The 20,429-nt window shown below is 40.4% G+C and overlaps 1 protein-coding gene across 1 annotated transcript in view; it reads right to left on the reverse strand.

The window, feature by feature from the left end:
* Gnptab (N-acetylglucosamine-1-phosphate transferase subunits alpha and beta) overlaps positions 1–20,429 on the reverse strand; it is a 77,001-nt gene that overhangs the window by 21,432 nt on the left and 35,140 nt on the right. Inside the window, exons 3-10 of the mRNA XM_047550162.1 lie at positions 20,184–20,303; positions 19,252–19,293; positions 17,495–17,700; positions 12,720–12,784; positions 12,342–12,476; positions 2,768–2,929; positions 1,541–1,720; positions 1,145–1,315 (exon numbers count right to left, since the gene is read on the reverse strand). Of these exons, the coding sequence (XP_047406118.1) occupies positions 1,145–1,315; positions 1,541–1,720; positions 2,768–2,929; positions 12,342–12,476; positions 12,720–12,784; positions 17,495–17,700; positions 19,252–19,293; positions 20,184–20,303 (1,081 nt within the window). The remainder of the gene's footprint in view (positions 1–1,144; positions 1,316–1,540; positions 1,721–2,767; positions 2,930–12,341; positions 12,477–12,719; positions 12,785–17,494; positions 17,701–19,251; positions 19,294–20,183; positions 20,304–20,429) is intronic.

A 20,429-nucleotide genomic window follows, 5' to 3' on the forward strand; every position in this document is an offset into this window, starting at 1 on the left:
AGGGGAGGCATAAACACTGACCAAGTAACTTTCTGCTATTAGCATTTAAAGTTTCAGAGTGTTATGGTTTGGAAATTAGGGATCCCCAAAAGCTCATGTGTGAGACAATGCAATAAAGTTTAGAGGTGAAATGATTGGATTGCAATAGTTGAAACCTAATCAGTGGATGAAGCCACTGATATGGATTAACTGGGTGGTGACTCTACAGCAGCAGGAAGTGGCTGGAGGAGGTGGGTCACTGGGGGTGTGCCTTTTGTCCCTGGTGAGCAGAACTCTCTCTCCGCTTCCTTGTTGCCATGTCCTGACCTGCTTTGCTCTGCCACATTCTTTTGCCATGATGTTCTACCTCAACCTCGGCCCAGAGCTATGGGGTTGGCTGCCTATGGACTGAGACCTCTGAAACTGTGAGCCGAATAAACTTTTTCTCCTCTAAGGGTTCTTGTCATGTCTTTTGGTTGCAGTGATGAGAAAAGCAGACTAAAACAGAGTTTATAACTCAAGCTTAGAATGATAAGTCCCTAAATCATCACTATCTCCTTCTAACAATGCTAAGGGGATGCTTGAGTTTTCCCTACCAGTCAGATGGAAAACTTCCCTTGGTCAAGTCATTGCCCACAGTGGTCCTGAATGGTTGGCCCCTGTGTCTGTGCACACTCACCTCTCCATCCCACCTCTCAGCAAAGCCAGATGGAAACAGGTTGCCTTAAAGCAGAATTTCATCAATATCTTAACTGCTTTTTTTTTGAGTGCTTAACTACTGAGCCACATCTCCAATCTTTATATTCTTTATTTTGAGTCAGGGTCTCACTAAGTTCTTAGGGCCTCACTAAATTGCTGAGGCTGGCTTTGAACCTGTAATCCTCCTGCCTCAGCCTCCGAGACTTCTGGGGCCATGGTGCCCAGCTTAACTTTCCTTTTGTAATGCTAACTACAATTTAATTTCCTATTGATTCTGCTAGTAGAAAATTTGAAGAGCCAGGGGAAGAGTGATCCTGGGTATCTAAGAATGCAGGGAAGCAAATTTCCTATAGTAGTGTTTTACTCAATTGTTGACACTTATCTGAATACTTATTTGTTCACATTTGAATACAGAAATACACACAGTGACTTTCAACCTTGGCATCACCCCCTCTCAGGTACTCACCTTTTGACCTTTGGAGTGACTATAGAAATCATCTGGCCAGACATCCTTCCCAAACATGACATCGTCATTTAAATAAATAAATTTCTGAGACAGCCCTTCAATGCGATGAATGTGACTTTCAATAGCAGGTGAACTAAAGGTAGGCAAGTGGCTCAAATTTCGAAAAACATCCTTTTAACAGAAAACCAAACAACAAAGAGAAAAATAAAACAGGAGACAGGGTGAATTTGAGTTATTCTGGTTTGAATTGGCTTATGGAAAGGAAAGGAAAAAAACAGTCTAAAAGGTAGGCATGGAGGCAAGAGGAGCAGAGGAATGAGACTCTGAGATTCCTACACCACATTGTAAGAACAGAATGGGAGACCACAGCCTTGTGATATTTCAAAAGTCCTGTACCTGATGTGTTACTATCGTCACTCGAGGATTGTCAAGGTTCAGCCAGGATGGAATCTGCCCATTGGTGACAATGAAAATATTCCGAACCCACGGTGCATGCCTCTCAATGGATCGCAATGAGTATCTCAGCTCTTCGTTATCTTCAAAACGGCTGGCAGAAACGTCTTCGTCCTGCTTGGACTGAGAGGAACAATGGACACACAAAAATGTGAAGAAGTACCCCGTAAGTCCCACCTCCTCCTCCTTGTCTTTGCCCTCTGCACTCTGAATTCAGGGTGTTCTGGATGACTTTCAAAGACGGAATCTATGGCCAGGTGTGGTGGAGCACACCTGCAATCCCAGTGACTTGGAAGACTGATGCAGGAGGATCGCAAGTTCAAAGTCAGCCTCAGCAACTTAGCAAGGCCCTAAGCAACCTAGCAAGACCCTGTCTCTAAATATAATCCAAAAACGGGATGGGGATGTAGCTCAGTGGTTAAGCCCCTGGGTTCAATCCCTAGTATTAAAAAAAAGGGATGGAATCTATTTGTTATCTTTTTGTCACTGTGACTATAATACCTGATAAGAACAACTTAGAGAAGGAAAAGTTTATTTTGACTGACAGTTTCAGAGGTTCAGTACACAGTTGCCAACTCCAAAGCTCCAGGCCTAAGGTGAGCAAAGCATCAAGGCAGAGGGTGTGGGGGAAGAGAGCGGTTCAGCTCATGGCAGTCAGAAAATGGAGGAAGAAGAGGGACCAGGTTACAAGATATAATCCCCAAGGACATATCTCTAACCTACTTTCTACAGCTACTCCCACTTATAGTTACCACCCAGTATAGTAGGCCTTCTGAATCATTAATCCAACAAATGTATTAACTCACTGATTAGCTTATAGCCCATAATATTATCATTTCACCTCTGAACAACCCTGCATTGACTAACATGAACTTTTTGGGGACACCTCATAGCCAAACTGTAAAAGAATCCTAATTTAAAATTTTACAAAAAGTGTAAAAGACTCAGTATATTAACAAACAAAAACAAAACTTGAAGGTATAACATTTCTTTATCATACTTTATAAAAATGTTTTTAGATATAATTCTAGGTGATTTCAATTAATCTTAAATCAGTGGCACAGACTGGAAAATTAGAAAAGTTCTAACCAACCCACTTCTCTGTTAAGTTCTCTTCCTTGTAATATAAACCCTTGATTTGAGTTGTAAAAGAATCTCTATATTCCTTACCTGGCTGATGGCGCTCAGATCCCATAATAAATATGCAGGACTTATGGTCAGTTCTTTTCCATCGATGGTCATATTCTTCTTAGTTTGCTTATTTAGTTCTTGGAAACCCTTGGGATTATTCAGTTTTAGAAGGGCCACACTAGCCTCTGAATACAACTGTAACTATCAAATAAGAAGAGAGACACACGGGAAAATTAAACCTCAAGGTAGAAACCTCCTTAAGCTTCCCCTGTAATCTTTGGCAGGGTTGCCTGAAGTGCTTTTGTAGGAAAACTATCTTTTGGGCAAAACTTGTGGAACAATCACAAATCTAAGAGGGAATACTATAAACATCAGCAAGTTTCATAAACAGACTTCCCACCCACATCAGGGTCCATCGAATCCTTTATCTGTTTTATGTTGTGACTCTATCATAGAATTTCCTACAAAAAAAGGCTTTCAGATCAGAAAACAGGGAAAGGGTAAAAACCATTAATCTAGGAAAGCAAAATCCTTTGGTTAAAGTAGCTCTTCTGACATTAGTTCTTTCTTAATTTATAAAACAGAAGCAAACACAAATTATTATGGGCTCATTCTGAATTCTGTATGTGCTACATGAGTGTACTTAACTCATGTTCTAAACAGCTTCCTGAATTTATGGAGACCAAAAAGCAGAGGCTGGAGTTAGAATTCCATGTCTTCCCTCCTTTTTATAATGCAGGCTATTAATTTGTACCACCAACTGTGCAGGCGTAGATGTGCGCACAAGCACACGTGGGTACTGCCTTGCTGTCTGATTACCTTCTTTCACCCTGACAGTTCCTGGCATATATTAAACACTCCTGGAATTCAGCTCTCACTGCTGTCCTCACCCTGCCCCGGCATGGGGGGTGGGAATGGGAGACAAGCCACACAGGGAGAATACTAGCCTGCCTGGGAACTGCCTGCCAGCCTTCCTGCTCCTTCCTCCTTATCACAGTGGCTGCCGTGGTACCTCCAAGAGCTCCCTGCAGTGAAAATAATCACTATTCTAGTATAAATGAATATAGTAACAATACTCTAAATTAATTTTATATTAATTGGGAAAATACCTTATCCTAATCTTTTCTATTTAAATTGCTTTTATTTTAGAAAATTATTCTGAAATTTCACATTCTAAAATTTTGTGGATTTTTAACATTAAGATGAATTTAAAATCTAGAAAAGGATCTGACACTAATATATTTCCAAGATGTAATGGTACTTCAACTTTGATCCCTGATTTCCAACTTAGATCCAGTTGAAAATTGGTTCATGGTGGCATTTGTTTTGTCACCTAGGCACTGTTCATCAGGGAGAACCACTTTCTCAGAAGCTGTGCATAAGAGATACCAAAGGTGCAAAAATATCAAAGTTAAAAAAAAAAAAAAACAATGAAACTCGACAGCCTAACACACTTAACATTTTAACTTGATGACAGCATTTTCACTTCAGTTTCTACCACTGACTGGGTGCTTTCTGCATGCCAGGCCCTGCCCTGGGTGCTCAGTAAGGGCCAGAGCTGAGGGGTCAAACAGCTCCCAGAGTGGAGTGCATCCCTCACTTAGTCCGCTGACGTCACAGGGCTGGTCTGTGAGACACACTGCAAAGGATGATGACTCCTCAACAGACTAGCAACAGATGCTGATCAGACACTTGGCATCGCACGGGGTGGATGCTACTGGGGCTGACAGAAGCAGGCATCGGGCAGGCTGGATGGGGCAGGGAGGAGCCGCTGGACAGGCTGCTCATGGAGCTGAGCTCTAGAAGCAGAACCTGGTCATTCCCATACCAAGGGACGTGACCTTGACTCTGTTCACTGTACTAGGTAGTTTAGGTGATGTCTAATCAGGTCAAAGGGAGGAAATCACAAAACCTGGCTGGAGAGGGAAGCAGGAGCCACACTTCCGCTAGGTCTTATGTGACACTTACTGCCCTCTGCTGCAGACAGGCTCCCAGGCCATCATGTAAAAACCTACCTACCTATGACTGAAAGACTGGGGATTCCATTTTGAGACAAAGAAAACAAAACAAAATACACTCCTGTTCCAATAGTAGCCAGTAAGGTATAAAGAAAGATTTTTGGAACAAATAGAAAAAAATGACTTTTTAACTCCTGACATTAGAGGAAAAGAAAACTTAATTATAAAAGGGACAGTAGCCTAAGACACTTCAGAAATTGTGAAGGGGTTGTTAGAGTTCTGACACCTATGGGTTCTAACAGAAGATTCAGGAATACCTAGCATTATATTTAAATTACATTTTGTTTGATTTCATAGCTTATATTGGTCTTTTCTTTGATAGAAGATATATTGCGACAACTATTCTTACATTAGTCACCTTGCCTAGGGCTAATTTCTAATAACATATGTACTGAAAGATCAAAAACAGGTTTTCCTATAGTAACTGTCCAAGAAGTGGACGGGAGAGGAAAAGCAAGGTGTTTAAGGGAATATTTATGTGTAAGAGAAAGACTTTCTGCACTGTAATTAAGGAAATTGTGAATAGTGAAAGGGTTCCTCTGTCACCACAAGGTGGCAGCCCAATCCCACATCTCTGTTATTTCTGCCATGAGGGACAGGAGGTGGGTGAAGCAGGGTGGTCCTACTTGGTGCCTGAGGCTGGAGTTCTATGTTTGGGCAATTGTGGGTAACTACCTCCATACATAGCTTCTTCCTTTGAATTATATATTTATCTAAATTATTTACATTAAATTAAATTATAAGTTTCTCATAGAAAACAACCTCTGCACCCACCAGCTACAGACCCACAATGGTATGTAGATGACTGTGAAATGAACTGTTATTACTTTTGAGCCAAGGAGACTTGGGAGTGTTTGCTACTGTAACATCATCTGGAACAACAGGATGGGAACACCTAGGAGTCCAAATGTAAGGATCACAGTGTAGGAATCCAGGTGTAGGCATCTTCCCAGACTCACTTTCGATGCATCTAGGAAAAGGTGAGCCAGAAAAAAGTGAGGAAAGACTGAGAGAGGAAGAACAAAACAATGGTCCAGGACAGGACCTGGGCAACCTACGAGAGCAGCAACAGGTGTGGATGAGTTAGTGAAGGACAGTAAGATGGCAATCAGGAGAAGCTCTGCTGAAACAACAGAGGAAAAATAGTTCCAAGAAGAAAAATGCTAAATTCTGGTATAGGTTTAAAGATAAATTACAGGTACCAAGATCAAGGGGCAAGAAACCGAAATCAAGGGGCTAGGTAATTAGTAGGTCGGTGCCAAATGGCTTCAGTGGAGTGAGGGACATGGAAACCAGACTCCAAGGATTTGACTGCTCACAGAAAAATTCCAGATACTAACTGTATAAATGTGTCGACGTACTAGAACCAAATCTAACACTTTATGTTAGATATAGTGTATGAAATAGGACAGGGAAGAGAAAAGAGTCACAGAGGTATTCTTTCACAAACCTAAATTCCTGATTATACCAACCAAGTCATAAAATGTACGGATTTAAAGAGTGTAAAAAATCTTTACTTTTCAGTTCTGTACAATGATTAACTGTCAAGGCAAATCTAGTGTGTATTAATAACAAGCAAGTATGACCATTTAAAAATTAAAACAGTTTTTGTAAAATTACTTGAACTAAATAGTTCTATTGTTCTCAGCATATATTTTAAATGTGGCTTAAAAATAATAATAGCCAACAGAAAAAGAGTATGAACGCATGTTTTTAAGTCAACTAAAAGTAACGAGAGCAGAAGAGAACTCACCCTTTAAGATACACAAAATAGTCATGAGTTAAGGTAAACCTTAGTTAAAAATCATTTTGTTTTACAACTCTGCAAAAATCATTTCTTTGCAAAGTTATATCAAACTGATCACTTATAAATGCCAAAAAAGAAAGGCTGCACCAACTTGTCTAAACAACTGTGCATCTGCAAATACTATTTCTGGGATAGTCTGAACCAGGGGTGATTCTGCCCCCAAGGAAACGTTTGGCAATATCTGGAGACATTTCTTGCTATCATGACTGGGTGTGAGAGTGCTACTGGCATATGGAAGACAGAGGCCTGGGATGCTGCTGAACATCCTGTAGCACAGGAGAGTCTACTACCTGACAGCTGTATCAGGCCCAAACTGCCACCAGTGCAGAGGTCAACGGGATTGTGCAAATCCACGAAGATGGTAAAGGTTTTCCCATAAGACATTGGGTTCTCAACAGTTTTAAAGGGCTCAAAAATTCAAAAGACCTAGCCTATTTTTATTTTGAATCAATTTAATTTTAAAGCAATTAAGAATCCTTTAGGTGAAAATCATTTCCGCCAAAACCAAGTAAAAAATTAGCACCTTTCAGGGATTTGACAACTCAAGGCCACTGAGTCTTAATATGTCCTGGTAGTTTTCTAAAACTAAAGTCAGTTCCAGACTTGGTTGCTCCCATCTACTGAAGAAATAAAACCAATAGAAAGGGCACCATGTTTTAGAAGAACAGGTGCATAAAATAGTTTCAGAGAATCACTAAATGAAAGGGCATCAGAACAATATTACAGATTGAGCAGTCCTTATCTAAAATGCTTGGGATCAGGAATGTTACAGATTTTGCATTTTTTAAAATTCTGGAATATTTGCATATACATAAGGAGATACATTGGGAATGGGCTCAAGTTTAAACATGAGATTTGTTTATGTTTCATGTACACCTCATATACATAGCCTGAAGGTAATTTCATACAATCTGTTATGGAATTTTCTATGTGTGATGTCATACTGGGGCTTATGAAGTTATGGATATTGGAACATTTCAGATTTTGAATTTTTAGATTAGGGATATTCAACTTGTGCAATTTGGGGTGAACTTAAGTAGGCTCTGAACAGAACGCCCGGAGTGCAGGGTCCAAGTAAAACACTGTGCTATTCCCGGCCTGCCTGCAGGTCCCTCTCGCCTGGGCCACTTACCCAGTCTTCAGGGACCTGGCGTACCCTCTTATCTCTTGACTCTGATTCACACGGATCTTTCCTGACTCTACGTGTCACTCTAGTCTATAGTAGTCTCCTCAGGAGCTGCTCACATACTACCTTGTTTTGATAGCCAAATGCTTCCCATGCACACATTCTGTTTCAGAATGTGATTCTAAATTCTTGAGACCAGGGTCAATACCCTCCACTCCTTTTGCACACTCTCTCAGCAACCTCTATCATTGAATTGACATAATGTAAGAATTTCCTTGAGAACTTTAGGAAGAATTCCAACTTGTTTTCATAAGGTAAAAAAGAAGAGAAAAGTGGTACATGCCTGTAATCCCAGAGGCTTGAGAGGCTGAGGCAGGAGGATCATGAGTTCAAAGTCAGACTCAGCAAAAGTGAGGTACTAAGTAACTCAGTGAGACCCTGACTCTAAATATAATAGAAAATAGGGCTGGGGATGTGGCTCAATGGTCAAGTGCCCCTGGGGGATCAATCCCTGGTACAAAAAAAAAGGAAAAGAAAATCAATAACCAAAAAATTAATGAAAAAATAACCCACCATGAAACAAAATGTCTGAAAACACATTTTAGAGTGACCCAAAAATAAAGATGAATGGCTACCTGAATTATTGAAAGGTAAATTTTGTGCTCATCACACATAAAAATTCTACAGATAAATGAAGTGAATCATAAAAGAGATCAAGGTACCTCAAAGCAGAAAGCCTCTGATAGAAAAGATGGATTGATTTATAAGACTAGAGTTGACAGAAAAGCTTTTAAGAATTCAAATCTATTTTATTACAAATTAAAGCATTTTCAAGTTCCATGTCCTCTCCTCAAGGGGAAAAATACGTAGGTTTTCCTCTAAACAGGAAATATAAAGGTAAATTTGCATATATACAAGTTAGTATAAAGGCTCATTTCTGGTACAAAATACCTAGAGTTACACATGAAAAATCATAGTCCTAAAAAAGCATTCTCTTTACTTTACAAGGCACTGCAAATGTGAGTGTGTTTATGGTTACAGTTTTCTTCTTGTTCATTCCTTCATCAAGTTTTTGGGATACTGGAGATGAATCCAGGGATGCTGCAGCATTGAACTGCATGCCCTGCGCTTCTGGTTTTGTTTGTTTTTGTTTTTTGTACCAGGGATTGAACCCAAGGGTGTTTACCACTGAGTACATCCCCAACCCTTTTTATTTTTTATTTCAAGATACGATCTCACTAGGTTGCTTACAGCCTTGGTAAGTCGCTGAGGCTGGCTTTGAACCCTTGATCTTCCTGCCTCAGTTTCCCAGGTCACTGGGATTCCAGGCGTGTGCTGGGTACGCCTTGCCTTGTCCTTTTTATTTTGTTTTGAGACAGGGTCTTGCTAAGTTGCTAAGGCTAGCCTTCAATTTGCTATCCTCTTGCCTTAGCCTCCTGAGACACCGGGATTTGTGGCATGAGTCACCATGCCTAACTTCCAGGCATTTCTGGAGTGGTCCCCTAAGCACCAGGTAAACACCTGTTTAAGGGTACAAAGGTGAATAGGCAGTGTCTGTCCTGAGATGCTTATGGTCTGACTGGAGTTTGTGCAGCAGAATTGAACCACAGTCCTCACCAAGAGACTCTTGGAGGCAAAGTGGCCCACCTGTTCAGGTCCTGAAGTCTAACACCTAATGGGATTTCCTTGCACATGCCACATGCACCTCTAACCCAACATACCCCAAACTGAGCTCCAGATTGCCATCTAAAATCTTGCTTTTCCTACCACAGTTCAGAGTGAGGTTAATGTCATTACTTCCATCTTCACTAAAAATATCCTCTTCCTCTTTGCTTCTCCTTCCCTTTCCCCAACAGCTTTTAAGTCACCATGTGATGTTAGGTGTTTCTGATTGTTGCTGGAGCCATTCCCATTCCTGGTGTCACGTGCCAAGGTACTTGAACAGGAATGTCTTGCTGGGCTATGCCAGCAGTAGCTGAACTGGTTTCCTGTTTTTAGTCTCTCCCTAACATCTGCCCACCTGCCCCTACTACGTTCCTTAGAAAGAGACCAGACTGTGCCCTCTTCCTGCCTCCAGGAAAAGGTCCAGGCTCCTTAATGGAGACCCTTCTCAATCTGCCTCACCTATCTTCCTACCCTCATCCCCTCAGACAGAGCAATATAATAGGCTCTGTCTATGCTCCCGCCTCTAGGAACTGCTGCCTGGATTCCCTGAAAACACCATTTACTTCCAAGCCTCAGCCCTTTGCTCAGGAGTTCCCTCAATTTAGAATGGTCATTCCCACTCCTTTCTCTACTGGAGAACAGCTGCTCTGTCTGTTTGAGGCACAGCTAAACTGCTTCCCATCCTGCAAAGCCTGCCTTGCCCCAGTATGCCTAAAAACCCATTTTGTACTGACTCTTATTTGGAACTTATCACACCCCAAAATAACTGCTTTTATCCACTCAGTTATTCCTAACATAGCCCCTGGCACATAGGACGAACTTAATAAATGCTCACTATCCAAATGGACTAAGAACCCCTGATAGGAAACTTCACTCTCAGAGGACCCATAATAAAGTCACAGGTAGAGCTTAAGGAAAGAGACAGGCTTGAAAAACTTGCTCAAATACTGACATACTAGGGCTGGGGTGGTAGCTCAGTGGTAGAGTGCTTACCTAGCATGAGTGAGGTACTGGGTTCGATCTTCAGTACCACATGTAAATAAATCAATAAATCAATAAATCAATACAAGTCCATTGACAACTAAAAAATTTAAAAAAAAAAAATGCTGACATACACACGTGTTTTTCCTCATTCTCATTTTCTCTCTAGCTTCCCAAGACCAAAAGTCCTAGTCCCTGAAATTGGCCACAGATGCTAGAATTACCAAAGCAACCTGCAGCAAACCTTTCGGATGACTACTGTGATGCTCTGGGAGGGGCTGGCCTCCACGAGGACAAGACGGAAACCCCCAACTCTCCAGCTGGGTGAATGAGCTGTGGAGAACAGTTCTTACCATGAGGGGAGCTGGCCGGCAAGCAAGTTACTACTCCCCTCTACCTCTACCTGCAGACACCACACCATGCCACCCCAAAGTAGTCTACATAAGCTCCACCACACCTTGGGACTGGCATTCTCGGGCAGCACACACCTGCCCATCAAGACACATCAAAAGCAGTCAGCACGGGTGAGAGGCTGCAGCAGGTCTGGAGACGTGGGATTAGACCAGAGTGGAAGACAGAGAAGGGAAATGAACATTCTTTCTTTTAAAAATGTATTATAGTTGAAATTATATATATAGAATCAAAGATATTATTTTTTCTGCATAAGAAAACTAAGCAGATAGTCAAAAGTACAGAAGTACATGTGTCTATATTTCTAGAACTAATAGCTAGAAAGCCAAGAAGTGATGAGGCTGAAATGAAAGCAAATCTATGGGTTTTTTGGCCCAAATCAGCACTAAATATAATTCAGGAGTAGATTTATAGTATCTATTTCAAAGTAACTGCAGATTAAGAGCAATCGATCTAATATAGCTGAGCATTACCATATTTTAAAGTACAATAAAGAAAGTTATAGAGGACAATATGGAAAAAATGTAAATGTAATTCATACTACCATTATATTACAAAAATATTACAGTATTTCTTAAGACAGTGAAACAGGTGGGGAAAAAGGAGCAAGTTAAAGGGAATTTTGTGGAGGGTATAAAAACATGGTTAAGACAGGGATTAAACAACTCCCTGCATCACATTTCCCTGTGCCACTAACACATCTTCATTCTCCCACCCCTAAAAGGTTAAATGATGTGCACGAGGAGGAGGAAGCACGAATCGGGGAAGTTAAATCCTGTGTGGAACTCAGAGTGTTTCTTCATAAAAAACAAGAAAACTGGAGCCTAACAAATTCTTTATGCCAAGGACTTTATGTCCTCTCCTGTAAGAGAAAAGACATCCACATTTTACAACCTGGAACATTTCAGAAAAAAAACAGCAGGCATCTTGTGAGATCAACTAGAAAGTCACCCACAAGGACTATGTCCTAACTCTATCAGGGAAGCAACTCTGAGGACATGTATTAAGAAAAAGTCAGGTCACAGACCAGTCTCAGAAGTCAACCTTAACAAACAGCATCAGTGTTCAGTCCTGAAGAGTTATTAAGTATAAATTCTAAATACATTAAAGTCTCTATTATCTATTAATGAATCAGTTTCACACTCTTAAATGATCCAATTATCTGAAACACAATCACTACATGAATGAAAACGTTAATAAATTTGCAGGCTGGCTCTGTGGCCTTCTTGCTTCTATGACCCCTTTCCTCTTCCAGGCCCTTGATTCCTTATGTCATAAGTGTTATCAGGCCTTGTCTGTTTTGTCCACTGTTTATCCATAACACCACCTGATACACAGCAGGAGCTCATTTGTCAAACGAATGAACCCTGGGGCTAACTGGGAAGTCAGCAAACCAAACAAGAAAACAAGATTCTTTTTAAGAGTTTTGGCCAAATGAATAGTAAAGAGTAAGGATCTTTTCTAAAGAGCCACCTTTATAGTAGCACATTTTAGCAAGACAGAGTCCCTGCCTCTTATGATCATTTGACTATACTCTGAACAAAATGGCTATGAGAGAAGGGGCATGCATTAGATGAGAGGGTGGTTCTTTTTCTATGTTCTTACCAGTTTTATTTTAGAAGAAAGATTTTCTGGCAGTTTTGTTTTCAGCTGACTTGTTTCCTTGAATGTTGGTGGAAATCCACTCAGGAAAGCCAAATCTTGCATTAGCACTAACCCAGGGACTTCTTTATCTGTTGTCTAAAATAAGGAGGGAAAAATGCAACTCACTTTCCATATCACAAAGCTGCATGAAAACTTAGAGCTCTTACTAGTCAAGAGCTTACTGCATCATACAAACTTCAAAATGAGAATGGTAAGATGACTTAAGTTAACACTCATTAACACTGGTAAGTTGGTCTCAGAGAAAAGGTCCTCAAAGGGAAATAGCTTCATTTTATTCTAGTCTAATGCAAAAATACAATTAAATTAAAAATGGCATACCAAGTAGCCTCTCCAAACTGACTGTCTGCTATTTCCTTTAAACACTCCAGCATGGGCGTCTTCAACTACAATAAAAAATACAGTAAACAAGCATATTTTTATCAAATACTTAACTGTTATCTGACAGGACATTGTGCAAAGCATTTTGAGAGCATAATACATCATTTCAGAAAGAAAGCAGTTGGGGAAGACAAAATTAACACATTCAACAAAGGAGAAACAATGCAAATCAATGTACAATTAAACATTAAATTTTCATTACTGAGCAATTCATGCAGGCAGCAGACATGTAGAATGCATTTTGGAAGTAATCAAATTTAAACTGGATCTTGGGCTGCGGATGCAGGTGAGTGGTAGAAAGCCTGCCTAGCATGAGCAAGACCCTGGATTCAATCCCCACAAAGAAAGCACCATGAAGAAAGAACATTTCCCCCAAAACAGCAAACAATGAAAACTGGATCTCAGTTGGGCACAGTGGAACATGCCTGTAATCCCAGGGGCTTGGGAGGCTGAGGCAGGAAGATTACAAGTTCAAAGCCAGTCTCGGCAACTTAGTGAGGCCCAAAGCAACTTTGTGAGACCCTGTCCTAAAATTTAAAAAAATTTTTTTTAAAAAGGGGGGTGGTGGGGATGTGGCTTAGTGGTTAAGCACCCCTGGGTTCAATCCCTGGTACCAAGAAGAAAAGAAAAAAGAAAACTGGATCTCAAAGAAGGAAATGACAGGATGACAGGAATCACAGATATAGAAGCAAACACGAATATATTTCAGAAAAAAAGAGAACTGCTCTACTAGAGTAAAACATTTGGCAATTTAAGTACCAGCAAGCAAGGGTAACCAGACAAAGGTTGAAACCAGGTGGTGGTGCATTATCTAAGTGAACAGCAGGGAACCACCAGATCCTATGGTTCCTTAAGAGGAGAGTTTTCTCATGATGAGTCTGTAAAATTCACCAGGTGATGCTGGATAGAGCAGATTCCATTGGACTGGGGATGACACAGTCCGAATAGGAGAGATTTCTGAGTAATGGGCACAAGTGAATCAGCAAATTTGCTGTTCATGCTTAGGGATTGTGGAAAATGGGAGAGTGGTCAGAAGGCTCTGAATCTGATCCCAAAGATGGGGAAAGAAGGCAAGTTCTGCAAATTATAGCCTAGCAAGACAGATGTCAATCCTGGACAAGTCTTCAGTGAGCACTAGGGAAAGAAGCTTTGAAATATACTGATTTTAAAAAGCACTGGGTGCTAACAGCATGGGTTCGCTGAGAATGAATTTATCAGATACACCTCTTTCCCTCTCCTCCAGGGTTATGGTGGGTGCTACACTGGTTGATCAGACTCCTGATCTGATGTGTATGTATCTGTATGTAGGCTCAGCAAAGCTGCAACAGTATTCTCAAGTGAACTTCGTAGCTACCACAGATATTCAGATTGGACCCTGAATTGGGTAGATCATAACATAACTAATTCTGCCTGAAGAATGTGAATTCTGAGGTCATAAACATTAGGGTTCTGCCTTGAAGAACTTCAGGTCAAGGTTCTGGAAGATATAGGAGGCATGTCTATAAAATGTGTGGATTTACACAAAGCTGACAGAGACACTATTTTCCTGGATAAAAGGATCAGGATTCCCCCAATTTTTGACTACTTTGAGCAATGAATCAAACCTAGCAAAATAAAATCTCCTGCAAACAAAGTAAGATCCCTAACCCTAACCCCAAAACCAACTATGCAAACATAAATCTAAATATGCATGTGAGTATTAGCATGTAACTTTTTTTAAAGAGACCTAGGAGTTTGAGTTGATAGTTAAGAGTTCATGCTGTGGCCCTCCTGAATTTCCATGGCATTTCTGTGTTTTTAAACAGAAGTAAAGCACTTAGACTCCTATCACCAACTCATCAGGAAACCCTGAGGGCTTAAAAATGTCCAGATTTGGGGCTGGGGATGTAGCTCTGTGGTACAGTGCTTGCCTAGCAAGTGTGAGGCCTTGGGTTCAACCCTCTCCCACACACACACTGCATGAATAGAGTAGAGTAGAGTAAAGTAGAAAGGATAGAACAGAATAGAATAGAAAATAGAGTAGAACAGAACAGAATGGAACGGAACAGAACGGAACAGAACAGAACAGAACAGAACACAACAGATCAGAATAGAATAGAATAGAATAGAACAGAACAGAACAGAACAGAACAGAACAGAATAGAATAGAATAGAATAGAATAGAATAGAATAGAATAGAATGGAAGAAAAGAAAAGATATTCCAGAATCCAAATCCAAACACTTCTCAGCTGTACCACACCACCCTGGTCTAAACCACTTTCTCTCTTGCCCAAATCATTACGATTTTTTCTTCTCCTCAGCCTGTTTTCACCACAGCAGTCAAACTGATCTTTCTGGAATATAAGTCAGATTATGTTATTCCTCTACTCAAAATCCTCCAGTGATCCTCCATTATACTATGGGCTAAAGTCAACGTCCTCAATGTGGCTATCAGGGTCTGTATTATTTACCTCCCTACATACTCCCATTACTCCTCTAGGTTTATCCCTTGTCCACTCCACTCCAAACACACTGCCTCCTTACTCTTCAAACGGGCCAGACACAATCCTGCCTCAGGGCCTTTGCACTAGCTATTCCACTTATCCAGATCACTCTTGCTGCAGATATTCACTTTGCTTGGTTACCTTCATATTTTCACTCAAAAAACATCTTTCCAGTGATGCCTGCCCCTAACACCCAATTTGGAATTACCATCCCATTCCCCCCGTCTGATCCTCCCTCTCTCCTACTCCACCTCTCTCTATAGTATTTATCTTCTGTGGACTATACAATTCATTCATTTGTTGGGCGTAAACTCAATGAGGGCAGACTTCCATCCACCTGTCACTGCAGCACCTTCAGCACTGAGGACAGTACCCGGCACATAGCAGGGACTCTTGCTGGATTCATGATCCTGCTTTCCTCGTACAAACTGAGCCATATGAAGTGGAAGCAGTTTGTGAACACCGGGTTAGTCCAGAGGTAAGATGAATTGCTATAGGAGGGAATCGTTTCCTATACACCAAAAGGTAGAAGCTTGACTAGGGAAACTAGTCTGCTGAGACGACCCCATCCAGGCTGCTGGGCTGGAATACGTGACTGCTGAAGCACAAAGGCGTTCAGGGACAGATCTACAGTGTGAAAGGGGGAGAGTCTTGTAATTGGAAAGTTAGAATTTTCCTTCCAAATTAAAAATAACTTGCATGCCAGGAAACCAGCACTTCATTAAACATTATTCAGAATACAAACTGGTGCGTGGTAACATTTCTGTTCAATAGAGAAATTACATGAGAATACTATAAACTCCTATGCAATCAAAAAATAAATTAGGAGTTAGATTATACTACAGGAACATAGAAAAGTAAAAATAAAGCCATTGTGAACGTCCTCGTCCAGGAGCTCCATGGAGGGGCAGAACTTAAGATGGGTCAGAAGAGCAACTAGGTAAGGAGGTACAGCCCTGCAGAGGCCCAGCACCTTCTAGTGTGAGGACTCTGACAGCTGGTGATGCAGGGTACACAGACCTGTGAGATCAAAGGCACAGTCAAGGAAATGAAAGCTAAATCCTGAACACCTGGAGGAAATTATACCATGTATAAAACAAATATGTACTACTAAACATTATCTTCACAAAAACAGTAAACTGGTAAGTTGAGGATTTTCAGATTTATCTGACAGTCCTGTGCTAGACAGAGAGGAACTTCCCAAGCAGAAAGGGTGCTAGGAGGCTATGACTAGAACCTGAGAAGGCATGCAGACCAGGGGCAGAGGAAGTGAGATAAGAAAGATATGCATCTAAGAACTGCATGCAAAATACAAAAGCAAATGATAGGATGAGGTTAATTATTAGTTATGGAGGTAAAAAATAGAAAGGGGGCAGAGATGGTTCCAAAGATTCGGGCTGGGAGGAATGACACAGACAGAGGTAGAGCTGGAGATTGGGACTCAGCGTTGCAGGCCTGGGCTTGGCAGCTTGGTGGTCGAGTGGGAGGAGGGGTTGTGGATATCTGAAGATGTGGTGTGGTATGATGCCAGGAGTCACGATTTTATAAAGGCACTAATCCCCTTCATGAGGGCTCAGTCTTCAGCCTGATCACCTACCAAAGGTTTTACCTCTTAATAACATCACACTGAGGCTCAGGACGTCAACATGTGAGTTCTGGGGGAAACACAAAACATTCTGCCCATAATACCTAGGTAAACAGACGTTTCAGAATATAAACTAGGAACGCTCCGGGTATGTTCTGCCAAACTTCAGGAGGTAAATGGTAGGGAAAAAAAAAATTCCTGAATAACTCAGGGTCAAGAAAATAAAGATAAGGTAAGGATGAGTACCAGACTGAAGGTCCTCACCAGGCATTCAGAACAAAAATGTAGAAATAGGTATTGCATGGAGTAAAAGATAACACAATCCGTTTCTGACATTAGACATGATATAAAAAGGCAATACAATGGCAGTTCCTTGGCTTTTTTTGTGTGTTTTTAGTTTAGTCACTTCTTTTTAATATAGTTTTTAGTTGTAGGTGGACACAACACCTTTATTTTATTTTTTTGTGGTGCTAAGGATCATACCCAGGGCCTCATGCATGCTAGGCGAGTGCTCTACCACTGAGCTACAGCCCCAGCCCTATCAGCCACTTCTTTAAAATTGAATCATTTCCATTCCATTTAGAATTTTGTTATTCAAACATCAATGATAATAATATTTTAAAATATCCACAAAAAAAGATTTTACCATCCTTAGTGCTTTCAAAAACAACCACTGAGACATTAGTAGAAGGGTTTTTTGGTTTTGCAATGTTGAATATATCGCTGGCAGAATGGAAAGAAGGATAAAGAGATGGCAAGTCCTTCAAGGTGCTGTTGGCTGGCAGGGGCGGGTCCAGGACAAGCATTGGCACCTTGATACAGTGCGTCAGCAGACACTCCAGCTGCTTCTCACTGCAAGGAAACACCAGCACGCTCACAACGACATTCCTAAAATCTAATCAGCTACAAAAAGCTTGTTGGCACTACTAACTTGGAGTATTTTTTCTACAGCTTATACTTAAAAAATCATTATATTTTAACAAATAAGGAATTTTATCTTAAGAAATTAAAAACTCAGTAAGTTAGCAAGTATGGTATAAAATTAGCAAGCTGAACTCTATAGAGTTTTCAAACTCCGATTATTGAAATAAGATTGCCACCCAAATTTACTAACTCAAAAGTGAACAGACTTACAGCATTTCATTATGATCATTTTAAAGGCTATTCATGATTACAGTGAAGACCTTGACCAGGAATTAGGTAGATCCTGATTAACATGCTACTGGACATAATTTACCAGTTCCAGTTAGAATACAATTAAAGACATTGAAAGTAACACTATACCAATGCAAATAAAAGGAAATGTATTATGGTTCTAATATGAACTTATATGAGTTATTTCTATTTGCATATAAGAAACACCTACAACAAACATATTACCTGAATAAACAAATGACAAAGAAGATGCCTAGAATATTCACAAAGTGGGAACTACTAGTTGAACAATATACAACACTGTTCAACCTCCCTAAAAAAATCAAAGAAATGAAAAAGGAAACAATGAGGAATCACCTTTTGTTTACTCAGTTAGCACCCCTCTAAACATGACAGCTCAGCATTAGTGTAATACAGTAAGCCCCAGTATACACGCTCTGCTGGGGCATGCTGGTGTCCCTTCACCTGGGAACACCTCTTGGGGAAGCAATGTGGCAATATATACATATGTTATGTAACACAGGTATCCATCTATACTAAAGAGTGATGCATGAAGATAATTTATCAATGGAAAAATAACAAATGACTATATAACATTTAGAGATAAAGTTAGATAATTAACATGAGGAGATGCCTGACACATAGAAGGCACTTAGAATTAATTATCTTTACAACTTTATTTCTAAAGTCTCATGGTTAAGAGAAGTGGCAGTTAACAGGAATTCCTGCTTGTCAGTAAGATAGTCTTTCTTTAAGGACTTATCAGAGTCGGGTCTGATTCAAATCAAATGTATCTAGCAAGATACACATATCTGATTCTTGTCACTGGTAAAATCCCCTTCCCAGGCCATTAAACACATACAACTTGACAGCTGTCAAAGATAAGGAAATATATAGTGAACATGTAAGTAAATGATAGCTATAAATTTTATCACTAAAACATTGGGTATAGGTTAAGAGTTTAAGAAGGCCAAGAAAGGTGAGTGGATACTCTAAACCTTTCAAAAACAACAAGGCTTTTGTTGGTTAGAACCCAAATGACCAGAGCTCTCAAAAAGCCTGTTCTTCAGCACTGCACTGTTCCCCATCTGATGGATGCATTTAATTTGGGGGTCAAAAACTAGCAGAAGAGGGACTAAATATCATAGAAATATAAAATACTGTGTACCCTTCAAGAACAAGTGATAAACTGGAAATTTCACTTCAGTCTTTCAATTTTTATCACTGTGAAAAAATCAAAATGCTTACCTCTTCTTTGTTGGTTCTGTTGTGTTCTTCCCAAGGATTTCTCTAAAAAAGCAAATATGATTCGTCACATATGCAAGGGCTAGTGCTAGACCCAAATGTGAAAAATATGGAAGCATTATAATGCTTATACCATTTACAATGCAAATGAATTATGTGCCAATGAAATATTATCAACTGTACCTTCCACTGTAACCAAGACAGTTCCCATAAAATACAGATTTTTGAGACTGGGCTATCAGTTATTTTCATGCACTGGGAAGGTCTAACATGGGCATAATTTGTTGCAGTTTAAGATGCCAATGACCTGTAACTGGACTGCACATTTATAAAGAAGTGAGTGGAGAGGCTCTCAACACACACTCCTGAGGAGTCAGAGGGGAAGTTACATGAGCCAGCACCTTACCCTGGAGTCTCTCCAAAAGTCACTGTGCTTTCCCAGACAAAGCCAGTGAAATGACCAAAGTCACATATTAAATAAAAAAGTATCAAACTTTCTAATTTCATAGTCTACGTCTTGATAAAGAAACAAATCTACAGGTCTATTGTACTTTTCAAAGGAATAATCCATCTGACCATGAAGTTATTTTTGCATGATAAATCTTAATTTCATGAAGATATGAAACCTGGGACCCATCTGAGGAGCACAAAGCCAAAGGCTCTTTTAGGAGGCGCCTTCACCTTTAGACCCCTGGGAGACCAAGTCATCTCTTCATAAAATGGCCATCGAAATGAAGCCAGCATCTGGCAGCAGTGGCTAGGTCCTCCGTAGGCACCAAGAACTAAGGGTCAGGGGGATGACTGACTGAGTCACTTAACGGTGTGTTTCAGAGGCAGATCTTTGGATGGTGTGTGAAAAATCACCTGATTCTTCTCAAGTGTATGCTTATGGTACTCAAAGGACATATGTTTTGTTTTGTGAAAATCAATGTTACCTCATTGCTTTCTGCTCCTCTTCCATCTGTTCTCTGACCTGCTGCAGTTCCTTCAGTAGTTCAAGATCTGTGCCGTTCACCCAGGTGTAAACCACATCGATTGGCATGGGCAAACACAGCCTATGGTAAACCCACAAGTCCTCCAGCTTAAAAGCATGTACATTTAAAAGTAAGGTATAACAGAGTTTAAATTTAGGAGCTATGAAAAAAATGCAGAAGTAACCTGATTGAGGCATATTATCACAG

This window comes from Sciurus carolinensis, chromosome 4 (assembly GCF_902686445.1).
Source record: "Sciurus carolinensis chromosome 4, mSciCar1.2, whole genome shotgun sequence".
NCBI lineage: Eukaryota > Metazoa > Chordata > Mammalia > Rodentia > Sciuridae > Sciurus > Sciurus carolinensis.